The sequence below is a fragment of the Octopus sinensis genome, unplaced genomic scaffold (assembly GCF_006345805.1).
Source record: "Octopus sinensis unplaced genomic scaffold, ASM634580v1 Contig11667, whole genome shotgun sequence".
Taxonomy (NCBI): Eukaryota; Metazoa; Mollusca; class Cephalopoda; order Octopoda; family Octopodidae; genus Octopus; species Octopus sinensis.
In genome coordinates this window covers 272,448-299,995 of record NW_021832430.1, presented here as the reverse complement: position 1 = coordinate 299,995, position 27,548 = coordinate 272,448, and the positions used below count along the sequence as shown (strand labels likewise).

Here is a 27,548-nt window from a genome sequence, read left to right as displayed (position 1 = left end):
AGTTGGACGATTCGAATGGCTAAATAATTCACAAGTAGAGGACGAGCTGGTAGTAATAAGAAAAGAAAATCACCACGAGGAACACTTTAACTGTGAAATAAAATCATTTAAAGCTTTAGTGGTTTCATCGTCTCACATCATCCAATAAAATATTAATTTATCAAAATTCAATTTATTTAAATTTTCTTTAATAAAAAATCATAATCAAAAAAACAAGAAAAATTAAACTTTGGCGTATGAAATTGCCAGAAAATGAGTTGGGGAAAGTTTAAAGTTTTGAAGAGACTGAAGAGCAGCAGTAGCACATGTTTCATTCTCGTACTCCACAAAAGACACTTCCGGCCGAGCACTTGTGTACCGAAGTTCCTTAAACCCAGAAAACTTTTTAAAAAGAATGTTGAGATCATGTTCAGTGGCGTCACTTGGAATATTCTCCACAAAAAGCACAGAAGAGGCATCAGGAGGACATTCCACGTTCTCAAAGACATCCATTCGAACTCTTTTCGACTTTGACTGCAATTCCTCCTTCTGTCTTTCACATCTTTCGGCATATAATGTCTTCATTCTAGTTATGATCTGGGATTCAGTCTTGGCGTACTCTATGCGCTGGAAGATGAGGACAATCCTTTACCATGGCTTGCCGTAGAATGTAGAATTATCCATCATAGACCGGAGGGCAAGTGAGGCGTTGTTCACTTCCTTAAATATGACAAATGCTTGTCCCCGCATTTGATTAGTCTTTAGGGCCACTATTTCGACAATGTGGCCAAATGGGCAAAGGCGTGGTATAGCTGGTCTTTAAGTTCTGGAAATATTAATTTAAACTTAACCCAGCTTCTTTATCTTGTCGTTTAGGTTGCTTATGTATATTGTGTTCCCAGGTAGAATATCAGCACACATCAGAACACTTGTGGGTTTGAATTTATTCATATATTAATAGTTTTTTATATAACTTATTTAAATTTAATTATTAAAATCTTAGTTTTTAAAAAAATTAATGGTTAGATTTTTTAATTTTCGACGAAATATATTATAAAATTCTATTATTTTTGTATAAATGTTTTAGATAATTATGTTAAAATAAATTGAAAATTTTTGTTATTAATATATTTTAATTAGTTATTACATTTAAAAAAGTAATAAAAGTACTGTCACGTTTTCTCTGATGGTTTCTCCACTTTGTATTAATATTCCAGTCCATTGCTCAAAAAATCGTTCCGCTATTTGATAGAATTCTTGTTCAGAGAGCAGCTAAGGAAACAGTTTCAAAGACTGGGATTCTCATTCCAGCCAAAGCTCAAGAAAAGGTCATAGAAGGGACAATTGTGGCTGCTGGACCCGGCAGTATCGTGGTACAACATAAGTCGACTTAAATATATTAGAATGGTGTCAGACAGGCAATGTCGGTCAAGGTGGGGGATTCTGTCATCATCCCAGAGTACGGTGGTAGCAAAATAATGCTTGGGGACAACGTAGTGTGTCTTTTATATGTCTAGGAATACTATTTTTACAGGGAAAGTGATTTGTTGGCCAAACAAGTCGAGCAAAATTAGACCTTTCTGTCTTTACTTGTTCTTTGACTAATTTCAATACTTTTTCCTTATTTTATATATTTAGTTAATTAGTATATTTTTGTGTTTTCTCGTGTCTATGAAAGTTTATTTTTTGAAATTGGACTGATTTTCCACTGATAGATTTACTTTTTACACCGTGATATTATTCTTAATAGCTATCCGACTTTTGAGCTCAAATATTCTTTTATTTTTTTGGCCAATACAACTGTTATTTCATTATTTATAGATTCAAAGGCCTTTATAATAGCGACGTATCTTTTTTCCATGAAGGAATCGAAATACTCTTAGTATTTCCTCTGTTTAGTGAAAAGTCTCACAAGTGTTTGAGATTTGCTGGATTAGGTGGAATGTGCAAAATCATTTTAAAGTATAATCTGGTAATTGGTATAAAACTCGCATCCAAAGAGAAAGATTTGCTTGAAATGATCAGAAAAGCAGGCTTCGAGAATCACGTCTCTTCTCAGGCTGTTGAATGCATTCTTAATATCCAGTTTTATATCTAAAACATTTGAGTTTCTTTTTTTGCGAAAAGAATTCTCTGGTTGCATGCACTGCAGCTTCACATTCATTTGGAATTCTTACATCAATCTGAAGTGGCGAGACTTCGCAGCTGAGTCTCTGTGATGGCCTCCGTGATGCGACTTTAGCAGCCCGTTTTTCGAGAACGTTGCCAATAGTAATTTGACGTATCTCTGCCAACTAGACAGCCTCGCAATTCATTCACCTTAGTCTTTCTTCCGTTGGGCAAATGATAAACGGGGAGAAGAGTTTGGTCCTTTTGGACGAAAAAAAGCTCTAAAAATTGCTCTCAAAAATCCAGAACTCAATTGGGGACATGAGCATGACAAACTTGTTGATCGCACAACAAGATACTCGATAGACCAATTCTTATCTATTGGCGAGCCATTCTAAATTACTTTTTTCAGCAAACCAAGCGCTTCAAGACTGGACAAATCAAGCTAACATAAGCACCTATGTGCCTAAGGTTTTGCTCATGTCGTAGTCTCAAATATCCTCCCAGTCAGTCTTTTCCATTCAGCCTTGTTTCTCGTGCGTTTGTGAATGTCCTCAAGATTGTCACCATTTTCAAGTTGGTTGCCAATTCTCGCGTAATCATCCCTCAGGCAGAGGAGAAACGTGCGTCTTGGCCGACTCCGAAATCCAATTCCTTGATTAGAAAAGTATTCTTCCATGATTTGATTGCAAGAAATCATTTTTCCATTCTCATGACAGCATGAGGTAGTAACTTCCTTGCTAATCGGCTTGCATTCACATAATTTGTAGAAAGTGTCGTTTTTGATGGTCTGTGGCCATTTGATACCCGTTTTTTTTCTCATTTGCTTTCTATGAAAAGCGTAAAGGTCCGTTTTCGATGTTCCCCATGTTCCCGAGTTGCATAATAGGATTGGTAGTACGAACACATTATACAAGTGTGTCCGAAGATTTAGAGAGATAAGTCTTTGGCGTGTCCAGATACTCCACATCTTATTTAGTGCACACGACGCCAACATTTTTCTACGGGCAATGTCCTCAGCATCGCTCAAAAGCGACCCAAGCATTTTACTAAACCTCCACTTCTCGTCAATCCGAGTCGACGGACGCAGAAATCGAAGTTATGCCTGTCTTTTTCAAATTGATCTTCAGGACCACCTCTTCAAAACTGTTGTAGCCTTGTCTATTACAGCTCTTGGAATTTCCCCATCCTCAGATATAAAATCAATGGCGTTGGCCTATATTAGTTCCACAAAATGATTATTCAAGACTTAAATTTTACGTGATACAATTCCTTTCTGACATCTCATAACGCGGCTTCCAAATAGATTACAAAGAGGACTGGGGAAAGAGAGTCCCTTTGCGGAGTACCAATCCCGGAGGTCCATTTATCCGAATAGTTTCTCTCCATTTTCACTACGAGGCTCGTATCAGCCAGCAGAAAACGCACAATCCTCAAGGAGTCTTCATCAACAATATCCTCGAGAACTCGCAGTAGTTTATCTAGACAGATACTGTCGAACGCTTTTGATAGCTCAACTCCCAAAATGTGCATCGTTTTCCTGTACTTCTGACATATGGCAGTAAGCCACCGATGACTCCATACTATATCAGCGGTTGATCTTCCCAGTCTGAATTCGCTTTGACTTGGCGACAGGTATTTATCAACTGATTTTAATATACGATTCAATGTTATAATCGACAGGGTTTTTCGCAACGTGGTCAGTTGCCTGAGATTTTCAATCGCCAGGTTTTTGCAGAGAAAGTATAACTCCCATCGCAAGTTCAATTGGACAATGATTCCTGAATACATTGAATATAAGAGTTATCATTTCTGGAAGCTTGGTCCGTGCGTATTTCAACAACTCTCCGCAAATATCATCATAACCCGCTGCCCTGTTGTTATTAAGTCGATGCAATGCTGAGAGAATTTCGGACTTTTTACACATATTTTTCAGTGAACGAGGCTGTCCATCGAATTGTGAGAGTAATGAAGTATCCTCAAATTGCTAAAGTGTCTGGCTATGAGTTCAACCAAACGTCATAAAAAGGAATTTTCGTTAATTTTATTTAGATAATTTGTTATGGCTATAACTTCTGTATTTTAGACACCTTTAATATCACTTTTATGATGAAAATAAATGACGCCTAATTGTTTATAATCCACCATTATGTCTTCCAGTACATTAATTTATTAGACTAGGTGGTGATCTGCAACATCTAATTGATTTTCAGAGATTTTAATCTTATGTATATATCTTATCATTTAGCTTTCTGTGTTTTTAAAATGAATAATTCAGAATTTTTTAGATATTATTTGAATAATCTGTGAGAAAAAGATTTATTTAAAATATTTCTTAATATCTATATTTATATTTAAAATGTTTATTATTAAGCTGAAAAATTAATTATCAATTATTAACTCGGCAAAATAATTTATATATTTTAACTAAAAGAACTATGTGATTTAAAATTTTGCATTTTTGTGAAAATTAAGGCTATACTTCTAGGGATCATTTCTAAAGTTTGCCTTGAAAGAACGTTCATCGAAATTGTTCTTACACAAAGCTGTGATGATGTTCTATACTCTGCATTGCTTGAGCGTGACTTGACGTTCTTTTTTGAACGTTTGGACGATCGTTCCTGTTGGTTGGAGGGCATGTAGAGTTTCTGAGCAGTTTTGCTTTTTTTCTTATTAATCTTAAAAAGTGGATTTTGGAATTTTTACACAAATTTTTTTTTTTTTAATTTTTTTTTGTAATAAACGAAAGTCAAAAAAAACGAAAATCGTAAGTCCCAGCGGCGAAGACGCAGTGTGCGTTGCCCCAAACAATGGCCAGGCCGATGCGCTGGCAGAACCAGAGACCCTCTCTCGTGTTCTTGAGCCTCCTCCCAATGGACGCCCGACCTCGTTGAGGAACGAGTCAGTCTCCTTTCCCGCGGTTCCAGCGGTCTCCAGGGCGATTGGCGTAACGCGGTAGCGGTTCGCGAGCGAAGAATATTTTTGTATTTTGATCTTTTCGGCGTGGTTTGCAGCCGAACAAGGGTTTGCGGCGGAAGAATGGATCCTCGATTTGAAAAGGTATCCACAACGGTAACATCCCATACGAGGGCCTTCCCCGACGAGTACGGGAATATTGTCATCCCGTCAGGCCTTTTGCCATTCCCCGATCGAGTCCGACCGGTTCGAGGAGGCACGAATGAGGGCCTTGTGTCTGTGTTCCCTGCCTGCGCTCCTCTTGCAGGAAAGTGGGTGCATTCCCTTTTCGTCAACGTCCTCACCGCATCTGCAGCGGTGTTTTGCACAAACATCCAGGCCGAGTCGGTGAGCCACTCCGATGCGTATGGCAGCATCGTCTAGCCACGTCCCGATGCTGGAAAGAGGAAGAGCATTCATCCAGCTGCCAGAGTGAGGGGCGGATGCCGCACGAAGGCATGCCAGGCGGTGTTGGTCAAGGTTTGCCGAGAGCACATAAAATAATATGAAATTAGGTACAACTCAATTTCAAACGTCGTTGAGAGCTGAATGCCTCGGGAATCTACCAGCGCTTTTTCGGCAAGAAAAAAGGTGAAGTCCAAATTGATCAATCGATGCACCACAGCGGCCTTTGTGTGGTGGCACGACGGCTTCCGGACCTCCCTCGCCACGTGTGAGGTTTCTCCGTGTCTAAGGCGCTGGTTGTCGGGGTTCCTTGAATCTCGCGGACAGGTCTTGCGGCATTAGGAGGTCTTTTCTAAAGTCAGTAAGTCTTATATGGAAAGACTGAAGTTGGATGCTTCCACTAGATCAGTGGTTCTCAACCTTTTTTGTCCGCGGACCCCTTGTGAGTAAATGAAAAATTTCGCGGACCCCCTACATATTTATTAAGTTTTTTGCCAAAAAAATTTTGTTGTCCAAAATTACCACCTCAATCACAGAATTCCTGCATTGTAAATATGGAACAACCACACTCGATGAGATTGCTAAATCACTACGTGACTTGCAGATAGAGTCACTGTTGCTTAGTATTAAAAAGAAAAGGTTGCATTCGAAGCTATTGAGTCGCTTGAGAATAATATTTTTGATATCCCAACATCTTCAACATGGCTAAAGAAAGGGAATATATCTCCTAAATCTGAGGCAATGTTCTCTTTTCTTCAAGACAGAAACGTCTTTTTCAGAAACTCTGATGAAAAATGCCCACATTGTAAATCCTCGCCTAAAACCGTGGACCATCTTGCGACGCGATGCAGTAGAATGCTAAATTCAGATTATACCAGAAGGCATAACGAGATTGTGAGGTGTGTTCACATGCACTTGTGTCGGAGATTGGAATGAAGAAGTCCAAGAGACTGAAAAACCACTCCGTGCAGTGTATAATGTCGAATAGCTCTGCGGAAATTCGGGTCGATACTACAATTCCAACTGAACTAAAAATACAATATAACAAGCCTGATATATTCCTGTATGACAAGAAGGAAAATTTGATATGGATCATTGAAGTGGGTGTTACCTCGATAGATAATTTGAAATCGGTGGAAGTGGAAAAAATGCATAAATACGACATTCTAGCCAGTGAATTACAATTAATTCACAAGGCTAAGGTAAAGATTGTACCGATTGTCCTCACGTGGGATGGGATAGTCTCTACATTCTTCAGAAAATATATGGACCTTCTTAAAATCAAAGAAAGTGTGCAAGCATACATCCAGACTGTTGGTTTGAAAAAAAACAATGGAAAGCATGATAGTAGAACACAAATTTGGCTTCGAAAATATGTCTACCTCAGGTAACTCATTTGACGAAGGACGGAAATCGGTGAAGAGACGGCGAGATTCTGTAGTTTCCGCCGATGAAGGAAACAACTCCGAAGTGGGAACAGATAGCGGGAAGAGGATTCCGAGAGTAAACTTGGCGGAGCAAACTAATATGGAAAAGGAAAGTTAATTAGTTAATTAATTATTTTATCTTTCATGTCTAGTCGAGTTTGTTATACCAAATTTCTCTTTTTCGAAGTCAAAGGTTTCACAAAGTCAAATTTTAATTTAACTAATATAAAAATTATTCCCAGCAAGTCCTATTTAAAAAAAGATAGAATTGGAGGGCATTATTAGCTATTTTCTGTTGATTTATCTAATAAATATCAATTTATTCACAACAAAATTGCTATAAAATATGTCTCGACAATTTACAAAAGATTTTTATAATACACATTAAAAAACATAGTCCAGATGTTCTATAGACTTTAATTTTATATTATAATTACTGGCTTCAACTTGCTAAAAAATTGATATTTATTGAGAACTCTTTGGACGACAATTATCGCTGGTTGGGTTCCAAAACAGAGTGTAGTTACTACAAAGATGGTTGAGATCACCAAATTAATTTATTTAGTTAATTATGGGTGACCGTTAGTAATAAATTGTTAAATGTTTTGTATTAAGTACATGATCAACTGCTCAAGTATGTATAAAATTAGATTTCCAAATTAATGATATTTAATAAATTCTAATTTTAGTATTATATGTTTAGATCCTAAAAGTAATAATTTTTTTCAAACGTGAAATAATTTTGATAATAAAAGCTCCAAATAGTTTGCCGACAATCCCTATCATATAAAAACTTTTGGAAACACATATAATTGAATTATTACTTAGATTGGTTTTACCTAATTTCGTCAAATACCTATTATTAGAGTCTATAAAATTTCAGACAGTGGATCGATTTAATGATTTGTAAGTAAAAATAGCTTAGTAAAAACATCAATCAATTATGAGGTTAATAAAATTGAGTCTTGATTAAAATATCTAAATTTTATAACAAAATTAGAATCTTATACCTTTGCAATAATTGATATTAACATCAGATTTATAATGTAATAAAAGTTGTTTTTATTTTCAATAGATAAAACATATTACTAATTTGGTGAAATTTATTTTTAGAGTATAGAGTTGCAGATAAGAGTTTTAAAAAAATAATTAAGATGTTAAAACATGATAGTTACATTTTAATTTAGCATTATTTGTAATCATTTTAAAACAGTACAAGTCGATAAACGCGCTTTGACCGTTGTTGATGAAACTATAAAACATATGTATATCGCCAAACAACTTGGCTGTGAAGGAGGTATTTAAAGTATAATCAAATTAATATTGTCTGGCAAATAATAAACTTATGCGAAAAGCGACGGTAGCCTACATAATAGAAGTGTCATTCAAACAATGTTTTCTTAAGTGTATTGACACGGGGCAACAGCATGTAGTAAAGTTGACTGAATAATAGAATAAGCATATGAATTGTGCAAATTTTATACGTTTCAAAATCTAAAAATACATTTGTATTGATCAGAATGTATTTAAATATTTTTTGAGCTGTTCCAAATATAAGTCCCAGTGTGAGGTATTTAATCGCAATGTCATAAACAGCTATATATTATCAAATGACTGACTTATGTTACCCATACTGAGTCTTTGTTTCAATTGCTGTCACTTAGTTATTTTTTGTTTCTATTTGAGTGTTTCTTAATTATATAATTAACAGTACTCTTCGGTATAAAATATTTAGTAATCGTATTTTGTATCAAAGATAAATTATTTCTAATCATTATGTAAAACTTTAATGCATTTATATTATCGTTGGCAGTATATACTGGTATATAAACATATGTTAGAGTAGGTCAAAGAACTTTACCAACCGCTGTTTGCGTACCCACTGTGAAGATATGTCGTTCACAGTTAGACATATATCAAGTGTATATTTTTTTAATTTACGCTAAATTAAATATATTTCTAAACAAGTTTAGAAAACCTGGACTAATGGAAGGCGAAAAAATATGCAAAAAATGTTGCAATGTGATAAATAAAGGCGAATCTCATTGTATTCTGATGCAATCCTTTTGGCATGAGAACTGTATACAGTGTTCAGAATGTAGTTCAATTCTTCGTGATATTTGTTATTGGAAGAATGGATTTATCTACTGTTTCAACGACTATTCAAGGTAAAAATCATTTTAAGTTTATTTATCAAGAATTTATGGAAATTGTCCAATATGTTGTTGTATGATTGAAGAAAATACATACGTTCTAATGGTGAATTCCTTCATGTATCACATTGAATGCTTTAAATGTCACGGCTGCAGACAGCAACTACAGGTCGGAGATTGTTTCTACTACATTAATCGCAGCACTCTGTTTTGCGTTGAAGATTATAAAAAATATTCATGTTTTATTAAATTGTGATTGATAGATTTAGGTGAAAATAAGAAAAATGATGACTACGATGCGATCCCGAATAGTTCTGCGGAGTCCTCGCCTGTTTTTGATTACAAGTCTGTTAATTCTGACAATGAATCTGAAACAAATGATAACGAAGACAAAGTCAAAAATAGGGGAACTGGAATTTGTAAAAAACGGGGCCCCAGAACATCCATTCGTCCTGAACAGCTCAGAATTCTTTTGAAAGCGTTTTCTGAAACGTCAAAGCCGTCACGGCATGTAAGAGAACAACTATCCAAGGACACGAACTTGGATATTAGAGTAATTCAAGTAAAATTTATTTGATTCTAATCAAGATTGGTACCAAAACAAAAGATCAAAAGAGAAAAAGAATAATTTTAATAACAACAATGTGAACTATAACATAAAATATGTGCCAAAAGACAAAAATTCGAAAAATTTGTATTCAATGGGTAAAATTAAACATAATATTTTTAGACTATCAAAATCCTGGTTATTCGATGTACGCTTCTGAACCAAACGGGCCTTCGAATTATTCTCAATTTGGTCCAAATTCTGAAGGAACATGCGTTTATAATGGGAATATGCAATTTAGTAAACCTTCATCCAATTTGATGTACAGCAACTTTCAGATGGAATAAATTAAAATCTATTAATTGTTGTCTCTTTTAATCAAATAAAGAGTATAATTAATACTTAAATTTCAATTTAATAATTACAGCCAACTTGGATTTTTGGTGATGAAAGATTGTTTGTACCTTCCAAGTTTACTTAGTTTCTACGACTGCAAGATGCTAAGAAAATCTAAAAAAATAGCCCGTTTCTATGAAATAATAATTGTTTTAAATATATTTTTTCTATGATTTATTTTGACGAAAACTCTACTTTTTTGTCTGGAATGGATTTGTCACTTGTCAGATTCTACAATTACTTTTCCTTTGTCCACTTGTCGAATGTTGATTTTAGCAGTCTTCTTTCACTTCGACGAATACCGGAAATCTTTTCGATGAAATTTTCAATCTCCGAATTGAGTAAATTTAGTCTGACATTCGAATAAAAGCTCACATACGAACAACAACAGAACCTTCTAAAAGTGTTAAAAAAGGTAAAATAGATAAGTCGATAAAGCCAACCATTTATCACTTTGGACGATTCGGGGCAGTGAACTTCTATGATAGAGTATTTGGAACTTATTTTATTCAATCCTATAAAGATGGAGTTTGTTCTATCTTAAATAACAAAACGTAGACCGAGCCTAGAGAATTTTTTAAAAATGGAATAGTCGTAACTCATCCTTAAATAGGAATTTTAAGTGAAACTCTTTTGAACAGCCTGTTGGTCTAGCGCACTAAAAAGAGAGATATCTCAGAGTCACAACAGAAAACTGCGTAGATGGTATTTTATATAAGTTTTCACAATTGAAAGTAAATATAGTTATTCCACGTTTCTGCACAACAAACCCGATATTTTGGTCCGTGATAAGGTTACTGGGGAGATTGTTATCGTAAAAGTGAGCATCGCGTGCCTAGACCGTTTGCAAATAGTGGAAGTGAAGAAAAGTAGGAAGTATTACCTCCTTGCAAACGAGCTAGGGCTGATGTAACAGAACAAAGTCCATGTCATTCCGTATGTGATGACATGGGATGGAATAGTCACGAAATACCACAAGGGGTACTTAAGACAGCTGGGTGTAGATAAGTCTCTATATGCTTATACAGTATAACCTCCATTTGGGGCATCAATTTTGAAAAATTGCCCCAAAAATAGAGGTTTCCCCAAAAATGGAGGTCTGAAATTTTCTTTATTTTTATAAAAATTTTAATAGTTTTAGCATATTTTTCATTAATTTATAAATAAATAAAGTATTTTTAAGAACATTTAAACATGTTTTCCACTAATTTTATTGATAATTAGAGTATTTTTCAAGTAGAAAAAAATTTTTATTCTATTATACACGAAAATAATCTGTTATTTTGTTTCCTGTTGCAGATTTCTTCATATGTATGCCCAATATTTTTCTGAAATTGTAATAGTCTTTTAACGCATCGGGAAACAAACGGTGAATATTCTCTTCAAGGTTATTCATTGCTGTTATCGTGTCCAAGTGTGAACAGTTGCATTCAGTTTGGTCATATATTGACTCATCATTATTTTCTTCTTCATTTTCAGCAATTACGTCTGCAATTATCGTGTCCAAATTTTCTTTCTCACTGTTAACTAAAAAATTTGAACTAGGAATCTGTTGCCGACAGTTATTAATTGTTTCCCAACAATTCGTTATTGTTTCAGGATTTAAATTTTGCCATGTTTTTCCAACAATTATTATGACATGACGAAGATTTATTTTTTTTAAATTAACAATTTGTAACTCAACGTCCTCAAAATAAAGAGTAAAATCCAATAAAGCGTTAAGATAATTGGACTTGAAAGATTTAATAATACCCATGTCTAACGGTTGAATTAATGAGGTTGTATTTTTTGGGAGAAAAAACAATTCAATGTTGGAAAGATGGATATATTTGTGACAGCTTGCGTTATCAAGTAACAAAAACATTTTTCTCTTTTGCGTAATCATTTGTTCATTTGTAATGGTGAGCCATGTAATAAATATTTCTGATGTCATCCAACTGTTTTTAGATGATGAATATGAAACTCCATGTTCTTCAGGGTTAAAGTTTTTCATACAACGTGGGGATTTATATTTTCCTACTAACAATGGCTTCAATTTTTCGCCACAAGCACTGACCGACAAAAGAATAGTGAATTTTTCTTTACTCTTTTAATTCCGAAACAATCTTCATCCGAACTTACAAATGATTTTGAAGGTATCCTTTTAATATATAACCCAGTTTCGTCGCAATTAAAAATATTTTGAAGACCATATTCTTTTACGTATTCATCATACTTGGAAAAAAAACATATCAAGCGAAGAAACATCGGAAGAGTTTTTCTCTCCACTAATTGTCTTAAATGACAACATATGTCTTTTCTTAATTTTTCCAACCAGCCATTGGACCCTTTGAACGCCGAATAATTCAACATCCTTGCTACTTTGGAAGCAATATTTTTTAAAAGAGGACCGGACACAGGAATAAATTCTTCCCTTGTCTTGGTGAAAGCCTCAAAAACAATTTTATCCAATTTTTGGGATAAAGTATGAGGAGAGCGTTGAATATTTCTGGGAAAATCTGTTTGAACAGCCCCAGTATAAAAAAATTGAGATAATTTTTTAATACGTGACACAGCGCCTAAAAACTTACATTAATAAAAAACCTTTACTAATTTTGTACTTATCTACAATATCTCGTTCAGTAAGATGTTTATTTTCACTTAATTCCTTGGCAATTTTGATCTTTAACTCAAGACTAAGCTTACGAGCCATAACAACAAGAATACAAAAATTACACGAGGCTTCCAAATGAAATTTTATATAATTAATTTTAATTTTAATAGCAAATATGTATATAAATTAAAAATCCTGTGCCCCACTTAGAGGTTCCGGTAATTTCTAAATTTGGAAATTACCGCATAAAAATTATATCCTTTTCAAACTACCCCAAAAATAGAGGTTTCCCCAAAAATAGAGGTTTCCCCAAAAATAGAGGTTCCCCAAGCCAGAGGTCTGCCCCAAATGGAGGTTATACTGTATGCAGTCAACTGTTCTTAAGAGGACTCTGGAGAGTGTCTCGTTTGATGCTCGCCGATCCAGTTCTTTCCTGACATTTAGTCAGCGTGAGGCGCTGGACTGCACTTTCTCGGAAGTCTATAGTGCCAGAGAAAAGGAAGAAGAAGGGAAGGAGGTGCGTGGAGTGTTATTCTCTGCTCACTTCGAAGGTTCGAAAATTAATTAGTTTTTTTTTAATGAAGGTTCCAAGTTTCTTGTTCCCGCAATCAAGCCCAGCAGGTTCAAACATTAAAGTAAATCCATCCACATCAAGTGCTCCCTTAACGATGTCGTCAAGCAATACATGAGGGGAAAACATTCCAGCAGTATGAGAAAAGATTCAAATCCTTTCATTTGGTATAAGCTAATAATCGGACTTTCCTATCTTCGACCTTCAGCAAATATCCGAGTGTCAAAGATTATTAAATTATTAAATCAAAGAAGTTCAACCATCCAATATGATTCCATCGAAATGAGATTTCTGGCTATTTGGTTGGCCCAGAGAGCAAATAGAAAAAAAACAAGTGGATCTCCTTAGTGAATTTTAGTACAAGAAATAATAGTATAGCTCGACCCTAGCTTTGTGTGCTAAAATTTTAGAGTGTTCAAAAAACTATGGATAAAAAAATTTGTTCCAAACTCCCTAATATTATTTTGTGTTAATTATTTCAAAGAAATAATTGTTAAAACCAATTTAAAATCACTGTATAATCTCACATCAATTTGCTAGCCATTTTGTAAGGATATCTTATCTAAAAAGTCCCTTTTATACACCTTTGTTATTCTAATCTTGAATAAATAATTATAGTTCAAAAAGCAACAAATATTTACCCTAAAACACAAAATTTATTAGAAAAGAACAAAAATCACATATCGATGCGCTTAAAGAACCACTTATGTTCGCCTTTTCGATAACTACAGAGTAATATACAAATACGCATAACTGTGACTCCAATGCAGTTCGTGCCAATTGCCTCATCTGCTTTCTTCCTGCAAGATCTTTATACTTATCTACATTAACATCATCAGTTGTAATGGAAGGAGTGACACAATATCTAAATATATAAAATAAATGTATATAAACCTTGTTGTGAGGACGTGGTTGATATTTGTCAGCTTAACGAACGTGGATAGTCTGGTCCTTTTAAGTATTTTATTTGAGGACATTCCGGATAGTATTCTACGGGGATTTTTTGCCAGTCCAACAACAAGACATTGAGGATATTTTCTATTTTTAGTCTCGTTTATATTCTAAGCCTAATAATATATAATAGGTCCCTGCATTACGATGCCTTTTTTGCCAGCATATCGCCCAGCAAGCATTATAACCACCCTTCCTGGAGTAATAACGTTAACTGGATTCTCTTCCATTCTATTTATAGTGATTTTTAAATATTGCAACAAACTAAGAAATCAACACCAACTAATGAATAATCCACGCGTTGATTTTTTATTGTTTATTATAAATTATTACTAAACTACAAAATAATAAATATTTTTTATAACTTATTATTTTGAATAGAAATTTCCTGAAATAATAGGTGGTATACTACGGTGAAAAATCGTATCCTAATTCCTGATATCATTTATAAAGCAAGATCAAGCTTTTTGCGATTTCTGAGGTCTCTAGTGCTCCTAGGATAAAGATTTACTTCACCAGTCACATGTTTTTGCCATCACCGAAGTGGAGTCTGACTGGTTAAAAGATTTATTGCAAACCTTTAGCTTGTAGAACACTTTTTTGGGAAAAATTAGCAAAGGAAATAATTCGCGTTGGGTCGACACCAAAAATAATTGATCAAAATTCTTTTATTGAACAAAAAATTGAAAACTGTAAATATTAAATGCCACAGGTCGCTGAACAGACAACGCCATTGAATTGACTATTCTCAAAATGCCATTTTTATCAATTCTGTACATCGGTAGTTCCGAACCTTTTAGAGATCGCGGCCGCCTAAAGACATTTTATTTGCCTCACGGAACCCATATATAGTTTTTTAACAATTATCAGTATTTTATTAATACAACTGCAAAGTTCAGTTTCACTGAACTCCGTATAAAGTCAACTGTTTTCGAAACGCTTTTAAAGACGACGGGTTCTGTGTTCCACGTCAAAGCATGCTGGCACGAGAATATGCGTGTTATGATTGGGAATGTCTGCATCACCTAACTGATTTTGTTCTGACTTTGACGGTCTTCTCGATTTAAATAATAATAAGTAGTCGGTTCATTCAACGTCCTTGTCCATCGAATGGATGATGACATTAAATTAAAGATCATGCATCGTTTAACACAATTTCAGGAAGAACACCTTATTGAAATTATTAAAATAATTGGTTGCATTCAATGGAAATACTTCTTATCGAAATGAAGAAATGTTATGCTTTATTCAAGATTGAAATTTATTTTCATTTAAGATTGAAATAATTCCGAGACAAAGTATATTCACTGCAACTCGAGGAGGAAAACTGTTGACAATTTGTTTTGAGCAACTCTAGAGATCCTAAATGAATCACAAAGATTATAATGTCGTCAATGCAAAAAATGGAAAGCTTGTCGGAATACGGTATTTGTAGCATAAAATTATTTCTTACGCATTTAAACTCGGGGTTCTCTGCACTTCTCATAAACATTACTCTTCTCAATCCCACTCTGGTAACGTGGCACTCAGAGTTCGGAGCTTCGCTTTGTAAACATGACTCTTCTGATTACAAACTCTTTTATGATTAATGACGTAATAATGATAGTCAGAATTCATAACCAAATCAAATAGGAAATACTAATTAATAGGTTAATTAATTAAAATTGACTTATTAAGCCCCTTAACACAAACTTTGGTCTTGTAAAAAAACATTTTTATTCAGCCTTGTTTCATCTAGTTAAAAAAATACAGTAAAACCTCTGGTGCTCGCCATTTTCGGGACCGAAGAAAAAATGGCGAGCAATAGAATTTGGCGAGCAATAGAAATAATCAATAAATTTGTTGACATTGAAATTTTGAAAACATCTCCGTTTTCGATACTTTCCGATCATAAGTGAGCCTTCCAAGTCATATTTGAGCAAAGAAACAAAGAGAATCGAAAGAATTAAAAGGAAAAAATTAACTAAAAAAATCTTTAATAATTTTTTTAATTCAGCCATATTTTTAATAACGGTTTCGATTAGTTCCAACGAATTTATATCAAAATTTTCATTTTGATAAAAGAATGACTTTATTCTTTTCAACATTTTCAAAGCCTCTTCTGAAGTCACATGAGATTCGTCATTATGAGTATCTTCATCGTCATATTTGTGTGGAAAAGAATCTCCAGCAATATTAAGGTAATCTTCAATTTCATCTATTTCGGTAAATTCATGATTAATAAAATCATCTTTATTCACCGGGTCCAATATTTTCAAGATATTTACCATTTGATCATAATTATCAATTTCAACAGTTGGTCTTTCGAATTGATTTTCACATTCGATCCATTTTGAATGTCCGAAACAATTTGTAATTGTTTTTGGTCGTTACTTTTTTCCAGGCAAAATATGTAAAAAGAAGACCGTCTTTTAAAGTTATTTTTTTATGAGCTTCCAGTGGATTTTCTCCATTTTCAATTTTTTCTAACATAAACTCAAATTTAAGTTATTAAAATGTCCTTTGAAGGATCTAATGATTCCTTGATTCATTGGTTGTAGAATTGTTGTAGTCTTCGAAGGTAGGTAAAGAACTTCAATTGACTGTAAATCAGCGTAAAGTTTATGGGATGGGCATCGATCCACAACTAAAAGAATTTTTCGTTTTTTTAGATGCCTATCTTATGTTAGAAGCCATTCGTTAAAAATTTTACTTGTCATCCATGCTTTTGGTGAATGACAGTAATCGACAAAATTTTCGACTTTAAAATTTTTAAAGCAGCGAGGTTTCTGGAACTTTCCAATCATAAGTGGAATTTTTTTGTCTGTCCCAGTCATATTTGAGCATAGCAACAAAGAAAATCTAAAAAATAAATAAAAATTAAACCGTTCTTTAAGGATTTTATGTCCATGTCGAACCTTCTGACAAACACTTTTTGAAGGGATAGATTTGTAAAAAATCCCAGTTTCATCAGCGTTATAAATGTTTTCAGCATTATATTGTTGAATCTTTGCAGAGATCAAAAAAGTAAATGCATCAATTTCTTGTTTCTGATCAACTGCTCAACTGCTATACGGTCCATCGTGAGACTTTTGTTCTCCTCCATATACGCAAGAATGCGACGTTTTCCATTAAAAGACAATCTTTAGCACTTACGCATGTTAAATTCAGCCTGGTTGAAATATTTTATATAAAAAATAGTTTAACCAAAAAAAATATTTTTAAAAATTAATGGCGAGATTTAGAAAATGGCGAGCAATAGAATATTTATCAAAATTTACTAGAAATTTTTAATTTTTTGAAAAATATGTGGCGAGCAATAGAGGTGGCGAGTAACAGAGGTGGCGAGCACCAGAGGTTTTACTGTATATCGTGTGTTATGAATACCCATTTCTTCTAAAAAAATAAATAAAATCTTCAGCTATTTATAATAGGTAATAAATATGTTATTATAATGTGATATAATTTTTAGCCTAACCTTAAAAAATTAATAAATTTTATTCTACTGCGTCAGCATATCATAGGTAACTGATTATCTAACTATTATCAATTTAACATTTATAATCACCTTTTAAGAAACTATATGAATTCATTTTTAACCGAAATCCAACAAAAACAACTTTCAGAAATCGCTAACAAACTCACAAGAGTCGGCCGAGGAATTTTGGCTGCTGATGAAAGCACAGGGACGATCGGAAAACGGTTTTCAGCAATAAATTGCACAAATAATGAACAAAATCGTCGTCTTTATCGTCAAATGCTCTTCTCGTCTGCAGAAGTTCTCAGTAATTACATTTCCGGAGTGATCATGTACGACGAAACTTTCTGGCAAACATCTGACGAAGGAGTCTCATTTCCGGAGGTCTTACGTAAAAACGGGATACTTACTGGAATTAAAGTTGATTTGGGAGTAGTTTCGATCAATGGAGTGGAGACAACGACTCAAGGTCAACATGGCATTTAGAATTTGTCAGGGCTCGACAATTTGGACCAAAGATGTGCCAAGTACAAAAAGGCTGGAGCGGACTTTGCTAAATGGCGGTGTGTCCTCACAATTACTGACCAAACACACGTCGGAACTAGCGATTGTCACAAACAGCAATGTACTTGCCTCGTATGCCAAAATATGTCAACGAGTTGGTCTCATTTTTCCTGAATCCATAGAATGCCATCGTCCCCATCGTAGAGCCTGAAGTTCTCTGTGACGGTACTCACAGTTTAGAAAGATGTGAATATGTTACTACAAAGGTGGTCATTCGTTTTTATTATTTTAGGTTTTGGCGGGAGTTTATAAAGCTCTGAATGACCAGGACGTGTTTTTGGAAGGAACTTTACTAAAACCAAACATGGTCACTTCAGGAATGCAGGCCAATCCTCAAAGTTCGTTTTCTGATAATGCCACCGCAACTCTTCGCACATTGCGAAGAACTGTTCCATCTGCAGTCCCTGGTTCTGAGCTTTTAATGACTCAAAGGAATTGTTTTCCTTTCGGGTGGATTTTCCGAGTCGGATTCTACAACATTCTTAACGAGATCAATAAGCAGGCCAATACAGATCGGAGAATGTATCCCTGGTCCTTGTCCTTTTCTTATGGACGAGCTCTGCAACATTCCGTTATTAGAAAGTGGAATGGAGATTGTGCAAATAATGATCTAGCTGTCGCTCAATTGATCAAAAGAGCCAATGTATAGTTTAATGGTCACCACGCCTAGGCCTGTAGTGATGCTGCCCAGGGTGTTTATTCCGGCACAGACGATGCATCTGCCAATGAAAGCCTCTTTGTGGCTAAACACGTCTACTAATTTGCTTATTGTTCAACTAATCAAATTTAATAAATCTTTCTAATTTTCTACTTACAATTAAGCAGGGTGTGTCTGTCCCATTAAATTTTGTGGTTATGTAATCAATTATTATTTTATTGGGAAAATCTGAAAGGTTTCAAGACCGTTCGACTGGATCACGTATGTGGTCATTTAGTCAAAGTCCTGGAGAAACACTAAAGATATAAGTATCTTGATGTGGTTGAAAAACCAGCTTTATTAATCACGCTCGAAACTAGAAAGTGCCTAGTGGAAGATATGCGTAGCAATGCAGCAATAATATAGGCATCTCGCCTCAATGTATAGAATTTGTTCCACGTCTTGAACAAGTACGCTCAACTATTACTTTGGACTAATCGAATTCAACCCGAGTGACTATGATGAGATTGAACTTATTGTCCGAAGAGTACTTAAAGAGAATCGCGTTCACGTGTTTTCAAGTAATAAGGAGAAATTGTACTTGTTCAGTGAGCAGTTATGACGTGAAAACTGAAGGAAGTCAATTCCTTGACGTATCTCATCAAGAATAATAACTAGGGCAAACATTTTTATTGACCTAAAAAATTAACTGACCGTAAAATTTTAAAAATTGACTAAAAAATTGACCTAAGAAATATTATTTAAAACTTTATTTTCAAATATTTTGTAAAAAAAGAAACTAATTAACTAAGTGATTTTCTAACTAAGTCCAGAGCCTTCGAAGTGAGCAGAGGATGGCACTCCACGCTCCTCCTTCCCTTCTTCCTCCTCTTCTCTGGCAATGTAGACCTCCGAGAAGGTGCAGTCTCGCTCATTTTAAATTAAATTAATTATTTTTGATATCTTTTATAGAGCTAAAATTTCTACTATCTTAAGTAAACTCTGAAGGAAGTGAATGCCCAATATTTTCGAATAAGTTGATAATTGCTTCATTCCTCAATTTATAGAGTGAAATGTTTGAGAATACAAATGATTCAAAATTTTTGAAACAATAATTTGAAAAAAAATATTCAATTACAGTCCGACCTCTAATTGGGGCGCACCTCCAGGGGTGAGGCACCTCTTTTTTGGGGAAAACTCTGTTTTGGGGCATTATAAATTTTTTAACCAAATTATAAAAAATCAATTAATTTTAACATCTCTATTTGGGGCATTGATTTTTTATTAAATAAAATTAATTATACCAATTTAAAAAATAAATATTTTAAGACACGTTTCATTTCAAATTTCTTGTGTAATGCCTTTGAATTATGAAACCAAGTTGAAGATTGCTGATCATCTTTTAAAGAAAGAACATTCTGAGAGGAGATTATCCATAATGTACAATACTAGCAAGGGAACTATTTTCTGTATAAAAAAGAATATTCTTCCATTTATCAAAAAAGGATTTCTTTCCTCATCATTAAGTGAAAATAAAAACGGATTTGATGAAAAAGTCATTGATATTTTTCAGCGTCTAAGGGATCAGAATGTTCCAGTTTCTGGAACTCTTAAAAAAAATTTCCCTAACTGTTTCTTCGAGAATGGGCTTAAACAAGTTTAAAGCTTCAAATGGATGGTTAGAAAAATTCAAGCAGAGGCATGAATTAAAATTCCGAACATTGTCAGGCGAATCCGCATCTGCTGATAATTATTTGAATTGTCTAATTGATTTTTTATGTTTTCAAGACGACCAGGATTTGTTTATAGAGTCTTTATCCAAATTAAATTTGCGGCAAGTGGTAACAATAATCTCAGATGCCTGGAATAATGTATCTGCGGATATTATTTATAACTGCTGGCAAAAGGTTTTTCGACAATCTCCATCAGACTCGAGTTGCATAAATGAATCATCTGAAGAAATATTTAATAATGTTATTGATGAAATAGAAGATAATGATCCAAATATCTATGAGAATATAAGCTGCGAACCATCAATATCACAAATTTAAAGTTTGATGGAAAACTTAGAGACAAACATCTTTGATTTGATTCCAGATTCTCTTCATGATTTTTATGAATTCAGAAAGAAAGTGTCGTTAGGAATTAAAAATAAATATAAATATGGAGAAAAATTAACTGATTATTTTAAAAAATAATGTTCTTTTTCTTTATTTATTGAGCTTTTTGAAAAACCTCTTTTTTGGGGAAACCTCTGATTTGAGGCACTTAGTGCCCCATTTAGAGGTCGGACTGTATCTTGTATTGGTGGATATAATTGTTGGTGAAGAGTGCTTCTGTGTTTCCCTGTGTTTGTTCACAAAAAAACGTTTTTTGCAAGTTACGAGTAACTCACACAATTTACAAAAAAGCATTCCATTCGGAGTAATTGAAAATTCTTTGGGATATTTTTCATAAATATTTTTCGCTTTTTTACAATCTGAAGGCTTATTTTTAGGCATACGTACTCTATAATTTAGTTAAAGATTTGTTACAATACGACAGAAACGTCACGCCGATTTTTCTAATTAAATTCGTATTTTAAAATTGACTTAATTAACAAATTGACCAAATTGACGTAACAAACTTTTTATAAAAACCTTTTTTGGACCTTTTTAAAATTAATCATTACTTTTAGGTTGCCCTAATAATAACGAAACTACATTATTTAAGTAATACCTAGAATCCCTATCCTTACCAAAAAACAAGAAGACAGAATAAGCCATTCATTCAACAAGGCAATACGATGAAATACAATCAAATATCCAATTCTCAGAAGCAACCAAACAATTTTTCTCTAAATTCATTCCAATGAGGACGGCTCCAGCCCACTCATCTGACACGGCTACAACCGGACAATTTGCTATCAGTCCAGAAGCAGCAGCATGGAAGGGTCTGCTCTTCTCATATTCAGAAAGAAGACTTCTTAGGACTTTTCCTCCACCCAACTCCACCAATGAAATAATTTTCCGCCGGGGCATGCGTGTCTTTGATGCAAAAAAGACAGAAATCCCATCAAAAAGAGGAGGAGACTACTCATTATCAAACAGCCACAGACTTGACTGGTCCTCGCCTTGGTAGGAATATACGACACTTCGCTATTGGAGTGTCCCACCACTTCATAAGGGGCACAGTCCAGTAAGGATTGACAGTCAAACGAGTCGGATAGCCCTGAAATACATTCATGTTCGTACATTGATGAGACACAATCCACAGACCTCTGAGAAGAGCGGTCATGTACTTAAATGTCCTCAAACATCGCCCATTCTCGTCTGTCTGGACAACCAAGTGGGAGACTTGTGAGGACATGGTGGATGCCGTCACACATCGTAGGGAAAAGGTCATCCCCCTCAGGTCCCGTAGTTGTCGTATGGAGTAGCCACTGTGGGCCACCACGACTTTGGAGGGACTGTCTTTAAGGGATTTGAGCTTGTCCACAAGTTGATTGGCTAAGTTTGCGAGTGAAGTAAGGTTTTTCCGATTTATAATAGAAGAAGACAGAAGGGGATCGCCACACTCTTCCAAGCACTTTCTTTAATATTATTTAAAACTGCTAACTGGCAGAAAAGAGTTGGACGATTCGAATGGCTAAATAATTCACAAGTAGAGGACGAGCTGGTAGTAATAAGAAAAGAAAATCACCACGAGGAACACTTTAACTGTGAAATAAAATCATTTAAAGCTTTAGTGGTTTTCATCGTCTCACATCATCCAATAAAATATTAATTTATCAAAATTCAATTTATTTAAATTTTCTTTAATAAAAAATCATAATCAAAAAAAACAAGAAAAATTAAACTTTGGCGTATGAAATTGCCAGAAAATGAGTTGGGGAAAGTTTAAAGTTTTGAAGAGACTGAAGAGCAGCAGTAGCACATGTTTCATTCTCGTACTCCACAAAAGACACTTCCGGCCGAGCACTCGTGTACCGAAGTTCCTTAAACCCAGAAAACTTTTTAAAAAGAATGTTGAGATCATGTTCAGTGGCGTCACTTGGAATATTCTCCACAAAAAGCACAGAAGAGGCATCAGGAGGACATTCCACGTTCTCAAAGACATCCATTCGAACTCTTTTCGACTTTGACTGCAATTCCTCCTTCTGTCTTTCACATCTTTCGGCATATAATGTCTTCATTCTAGTTATGATCTGGGATTCAGTCTTGGCGTACTCTATGCGCTGGAAGATGAGGACAATCCTTTACCATGGGCTTGCCGTAGAATTTGAATCCATTCATAGACCGGAGGGCAAGTGAGGCGTTGTTCACTTCCTTAAATATGACAAATGCTTGTCCCCGCATTTGATTAGTCTTTAGGGCCACTATTTCGACAATGTGGCCAAATGGGGCAAAGGCGTGGTATAGCTGGTCTTTAAGTTCTGGAAATATTAATTTAAACTTAACCCAGCTTCTTTATCTTGTCGTTTAGGTTGCTTATGTATATTGTGTTCCCAGGTAGAATATCAGCACACATCAGAACACTTGTGGGTTTGAATTTATTTCATATATTAATAGTTTTTATATAACTTATTTAAATTTAATTATTAAAATCTTAGTTTTTAAAAAAATTAATGGTTAGATTTTTTAATTTTCGACGAAATATATTATAAAATTCTATTATTTTTGTATAAATGTTTTAGATAATTATGTTAAAATAAATTGAAAATTTTTGTTATTAATATATTTTAATTAGTTTATCACATTTAAAAAAGTAATAAAAGTACTGTCACGTTTTCTCTGATGGTTTCTCCACTTTGTATTAATATTCCAGTCCATTGCTCAAAAAATCGTTCCGCTATTTGATAGAATTCTTGTTCAGAGAGCAGCCAAGGAAACAGTTTCAAAGACTGGGATTCTCATTCCAGCCAAAGCTCAAGAAAAGGTCATAGAAGGGACAATTGTGGCTGCTGGACCCGGCAGTATCGTGGTACAACATAAGTCGACTTAAATATATTAGAATGGTGTCAGACAGGCAATGTCGGTCAAGGTGGGGGATTCTGTCATCATCCCAGAGTACGGTGGTAGCAAAATAATGCTTGAGGACAACGTAGTGTGTCTTTTATATGTCTAGGAATACTATTTTTACAGGGAAAGTGATTTGTTGGCCAAACAAGTCGAGCAAAATTAGACCCTTCTGTCTTTACTTGTTCTTTGACTAATTTCAATACTTTTTCCTTATTTTATATATTTAGTTAATTAGCATATTTTTGTGTTTCCTCGTGTCTATGAAAGTTTATTTTTTGAAATTGGACTGATTTTCCACTGATAGATTTACTTTTTACACCGTGATATTATTCTTAATAGCTATCCGACTTTTGAGCTCAAATATTCTTTTATTTTTTTGGTCGATACAACTGTTATTTCATTATTTATAGATTCAGGGGCCTCTTTGATAGCGACGTATCTTTTTTCCATAAAGGAATCGAAATACTCTTAATATTTCCTGTGTTTAGTGTAGAGTCTCACTAGTGTTTGAGACTAGCTGGATTAGGTGGAATGTGCAAAATCATTTTAAAGTATAATCTTGTAATTGGTATAAAACTCGCATCCAAAGAGAAAGATTTGCTTGAAATGATCAGAAAAGCAGGCTTCGAGAATCACGTCTCTTCTCAGGCTGTTAAATGCATTCTTAATATCCAGTTTTATAGCTAATAAATTTGAGTTTCTTTTTTTGCGCAAAGAATTTTCTGGCTGCATACACTGCAGCTTCAAAACCATTTGGAATTCCCATACCAAGCTGAAGTGGCGAGAGTTCACAGCTGAGTCTCTTTGACTTTAGCAGCCAGTTTCCCGAGAACGTTTGCCAATAGTAATTGGTCGTATCTCTGCCAACTAGACAGCCTCGCAATCCATTCACCTCAGTCTTCTTGAGCTTGTTAAGATTGCTTTATTGCACTAAAAAGCTCTTCCGTTGGGCAAATGATAAACGGAGAGAAGAGTGTGGTCCTCTTGGAAGAAAAAAAGCTCTATAAATTGCTCTCAAAAACCCAGAACTCAATTGGGAATATGAGCATGACAAACTTGTTGATCGCACAAGATACTCGATAGACCAATTCTTATCTATTGGCGAGCCATTCTAAATTACTTTTTTCAGCAAACCAAACGCTTCAAGACTGGACAAATCAAGCTCAATCAAAAGCTGGCATAAGCACGTATGTGCCTAAGGTTTCGCTCATGTCGCACTCTCAAATATCCTCCCAGTCAGTCTTTTCCATCCAGCCTTGTTTCTCGTGCGTTTGTGAATGTCCTCAAGATTGTCACCATTTTCAAGTCGGTCGCCAATTCTTTTGTAATCATTCCTCAGGCAGAGGGGAAACGTGCGTCTTGGCCGACTCCGAAATCCAATTCCTTGATTAGAAAAGTATTCTTCCATTATTTGATTGCAAGGAATCATTTTATCCGTTCTCAGGACAGCGTGAGGTAGTAACTTCCTTGCTAATCGGCTTGCATTTACATAATTTGTAGAAAGTTTCGTTTTTGATGGTCTATGGCCATTTGATACCCGTGTTTTTTCTCATTTGCTTTCTATGAAAAGCGTAAAGGTCCGTTTTCGATGTTCCCCATGTTCCCGAGTTGCATAATAGGATTGGTAGTACGAACGCATTATACAAGTGTGTCCGAAGATTTAGAGAGATAAGTTTTTGGCGTGTCCAGATACTCCACATCTTCTTTAGTGCACACGACGCCAACATTTTTCTACGGGCAATGTCCTCAGCATCGCTCAAAAGCGACCCATGCATTTTAGTAAACCTCCACTTCTCGTCAATCCGAGTTGACAGACGCTAAATCGAAGTTATGCCCGTCTTTTCCGGATTGATCTTCAGGACCACCTCTTCAAAACTGTTGTAGCCTTGTCTATTACAGCTCTTAGAATTTCCACATCCTCAGATATAAAATCAATGGCGTTGGCCTATATTAGTTCCACAAAATGATTATTCAAGACTTAAATTTTAAGTGATGCAATTCCTTTCTGACATCTCTTAACGCGGCTTCCAAATAGATTACAAAGAGGACTGGGGAAAGAGAGTCCCTTTGCGGAGTACCAATCCCGGAGGTCCATTTATCCGAATAGTTTCTCTCCATTTTCACTACGAGGCTCGTATCAGCCAGCAGAAAACGCACAATCCTCAAGGAGTCTTCATCAACAATATCCTCGAGAACTCGCAGTAGTTTATCTAGACAGATACTGTCGAACGCTTTTGATAGCTCAACTCCCAAAATGTGCATCGTTTTCCTGTACTTCTGACATATGGCAGTAAGCCACCGATGACTCCATACTATATCAGCGGTTGATCTTCCCAGTCTGAATTCGCTTTGACTTGGCGACAGGTATTTATCAACTGATTTTAATATACGATTCAATGTTATAATCGACAGGGTTTTTCGCAACGTGGTCAGTGGCCTGAGATTTTCAATCGCCAGGTTTTTGCAGAGAAAGTATAACTCCCATCGCAAGTTCAATTGGACAATGATTCCTGAATATATCATTGAATATAAGAGTTATCATTTCTGGAAGCTTGGTCCGTGCGTATTTCAACAACTCTCCGCAAATATCATCATAACCCGCTGCCCTGTTGTTATTAAGTCGATGCAATGCTGAGAGAATTTCGGACTTTTTACACATATTTTTCAGTGAACGAGGCTGTCCATCGAATTGTGAGAGTAATGAAGTATCCTCAAATTGCTAAAGTGTCTGGCTATGAGTTCAACCAAACGTCATAAAAAGAAATTTTCGTTAATTTTATTTAGATAATTTGTTATGGCTATAACTTCTGTATTTTAGACACCTTTGATATCACTTTTATGATGAAAATAAATGACGCCTAATTGTTTATAATCCACCATTATGTCTTCCAGTACATTAATTTATTAGACTAGGTGGTGATCTGCAACATCTAATTGATTTTCAGAGATTTTAATCTTATGTATATATCTTATCATTTAGCTTTCTGTGTTTTTTAAAATGAATAATTCAGAATTTTTTAGATATTATTTGAATAATCTGTGAGAAAAAGATTTATTTAAAATATTTCTTAATATCTATATTTATATTTAAAATGTTTATTATTAAGCTGAAAAATTAATTATCAATTATTAACTCGGCAAAATAATTTATATATTTTAACTAAAAGAACTATGTGATTTAAAATTTTGCATTTTTGTGAAAATTAAGGCTATACTTCTAGGGATCATTTCTAAAGTTTGCCTTGAAAGAACGTTCATCGAAATTGTTCTTACACAAAGCTGTGATGATGTTCTATACTCTGCATTGCTTGAGCGTGACTTGACGTTCTTTTTTGAACGTTTGGACGATCGTTCCTGTTGGTTGGAGGGCATGTAGAGTTTCTGAGCAGTTTTGCTTTTTTTCTTATTAATCTTAAAAAGTGGATTTTGGAATTTTTACACATAAATTTTTTTTTTTTTAATTTTTTTTGTAATAAACGAAAGTCAAAAAAAACGAAAATCGTAAGTCCCAGCGGCGAGGACGCAGTGTGCGTTGCCCCAAACAATGGCCAGGCCGATGCGCTGGCAGAACCAGAGACCCTCTCTCGTGTTCTTGAGCCTCCTCCCAATGGACTGCCCGACCTCGTTGAGGAACGAGTCAGTCTCCTTTCCCGCGGTTCCAGCGGTCTCCAGGGCGATTGGCGTAACGCGGTAGCGGTTCGCGAGCGAAGAATATTTTTGTATTTTGATCTTTTCGGCGTGGTTTGCAGCCGAACAAGGGTTTGCGGCGGAAGAATGGATCCTCGATTTGAAAAGGTATCCACA

The 27,548-nt window shown here is 34.9% G+C and overlaps 3 protein-coding genes and 3 pseudogenes across 3 annotated transcripts; 4 read left to right on the top strand and 2 right to left on the bottom strand.

Moving 5' to 3' along the window:
* Window positions 1-222: 222 nt before the first annotated feature.
* Window positions 223-564, bottom strand: LOC115229059 (U2 small nuclear ribonucleoprotein B''-like). Its single transcript, XM_029799484.1, has one exon. It carries the CDS (start codon window positions 562-564, stop codon window positions 223-225), a length of 342 nt encoding a protein of 113 aa, XP_029655344.1.
* Window positions 565-4,560: 3,996 nt separating this feature from the next.
* Window positions 4,561-4,745, top strand: LOC115229079 (annotated as a pseudogene).
* Window positions 4,746-17,621: 12,876 nt separating this feature from the next.
* Window positions 17,622-18,867, top strand: LOC115229076 (annotated as a pseudogene).
* A 1,520-nt stretch (window positions 18,868-20,387) lies between these two features.
* On the top strand, window positions 20,388-20,795 carry LOC115229058. The gene has a single exon (XM_029799482.1). The coding sequence runs from the start codon at window positions 20,388-20,390 to the stop codon at window positions 20,793-20,795; it is 408 nt and encodes a 135-aa protein (XP_029655342.1).
* Window positions 20,796-22,576: 1,781 nt separating this feature from the next.
* Window positions 22,577-22,918, bottom strand: LOC115229057 (U2 small nuclear ribonucleoprotein B''-like). Its single transcript, XM_029799481.1, has one exon. It carries the CDS (start codon window positions 22,916-22,918, stop codon window positions 22,577-22,579), a length of 342 nt encoding a protein of 113 aa, XP_029655341.1.
* Window positions 22,919-26,949: 4,031 nt separating this feature from the next.
* On the top strand, window positions 26,950-27,134 carry LOC115229078 (annotated as a pseudogene).
* Window positions 27,135-27,548: the final 414 nt, after the last annotated feature.

Coding starts and splice junctions, on each gene's coding strand:
- LOC115229057 (XM_029799481.1), bottom strand. CDS start 22,918: ATGAAGACATTATATGCCGAAAGATGTGAAAGACAGAAGGAGGAATTG.
- LOC115229058 (XM_029799482.1), top strand. CDS start 20,388: ATGGGCTTAAACAAGTTTAAAGCTTCAAATGGATGGTTAGAAAAATTC.
- LOC115229059 (XM_029799484.1), bottom strand. CDS start 564: ATGAAGACATTATATGCCGAAAGATGTGAAAGACAGAAGGAGGAATTG.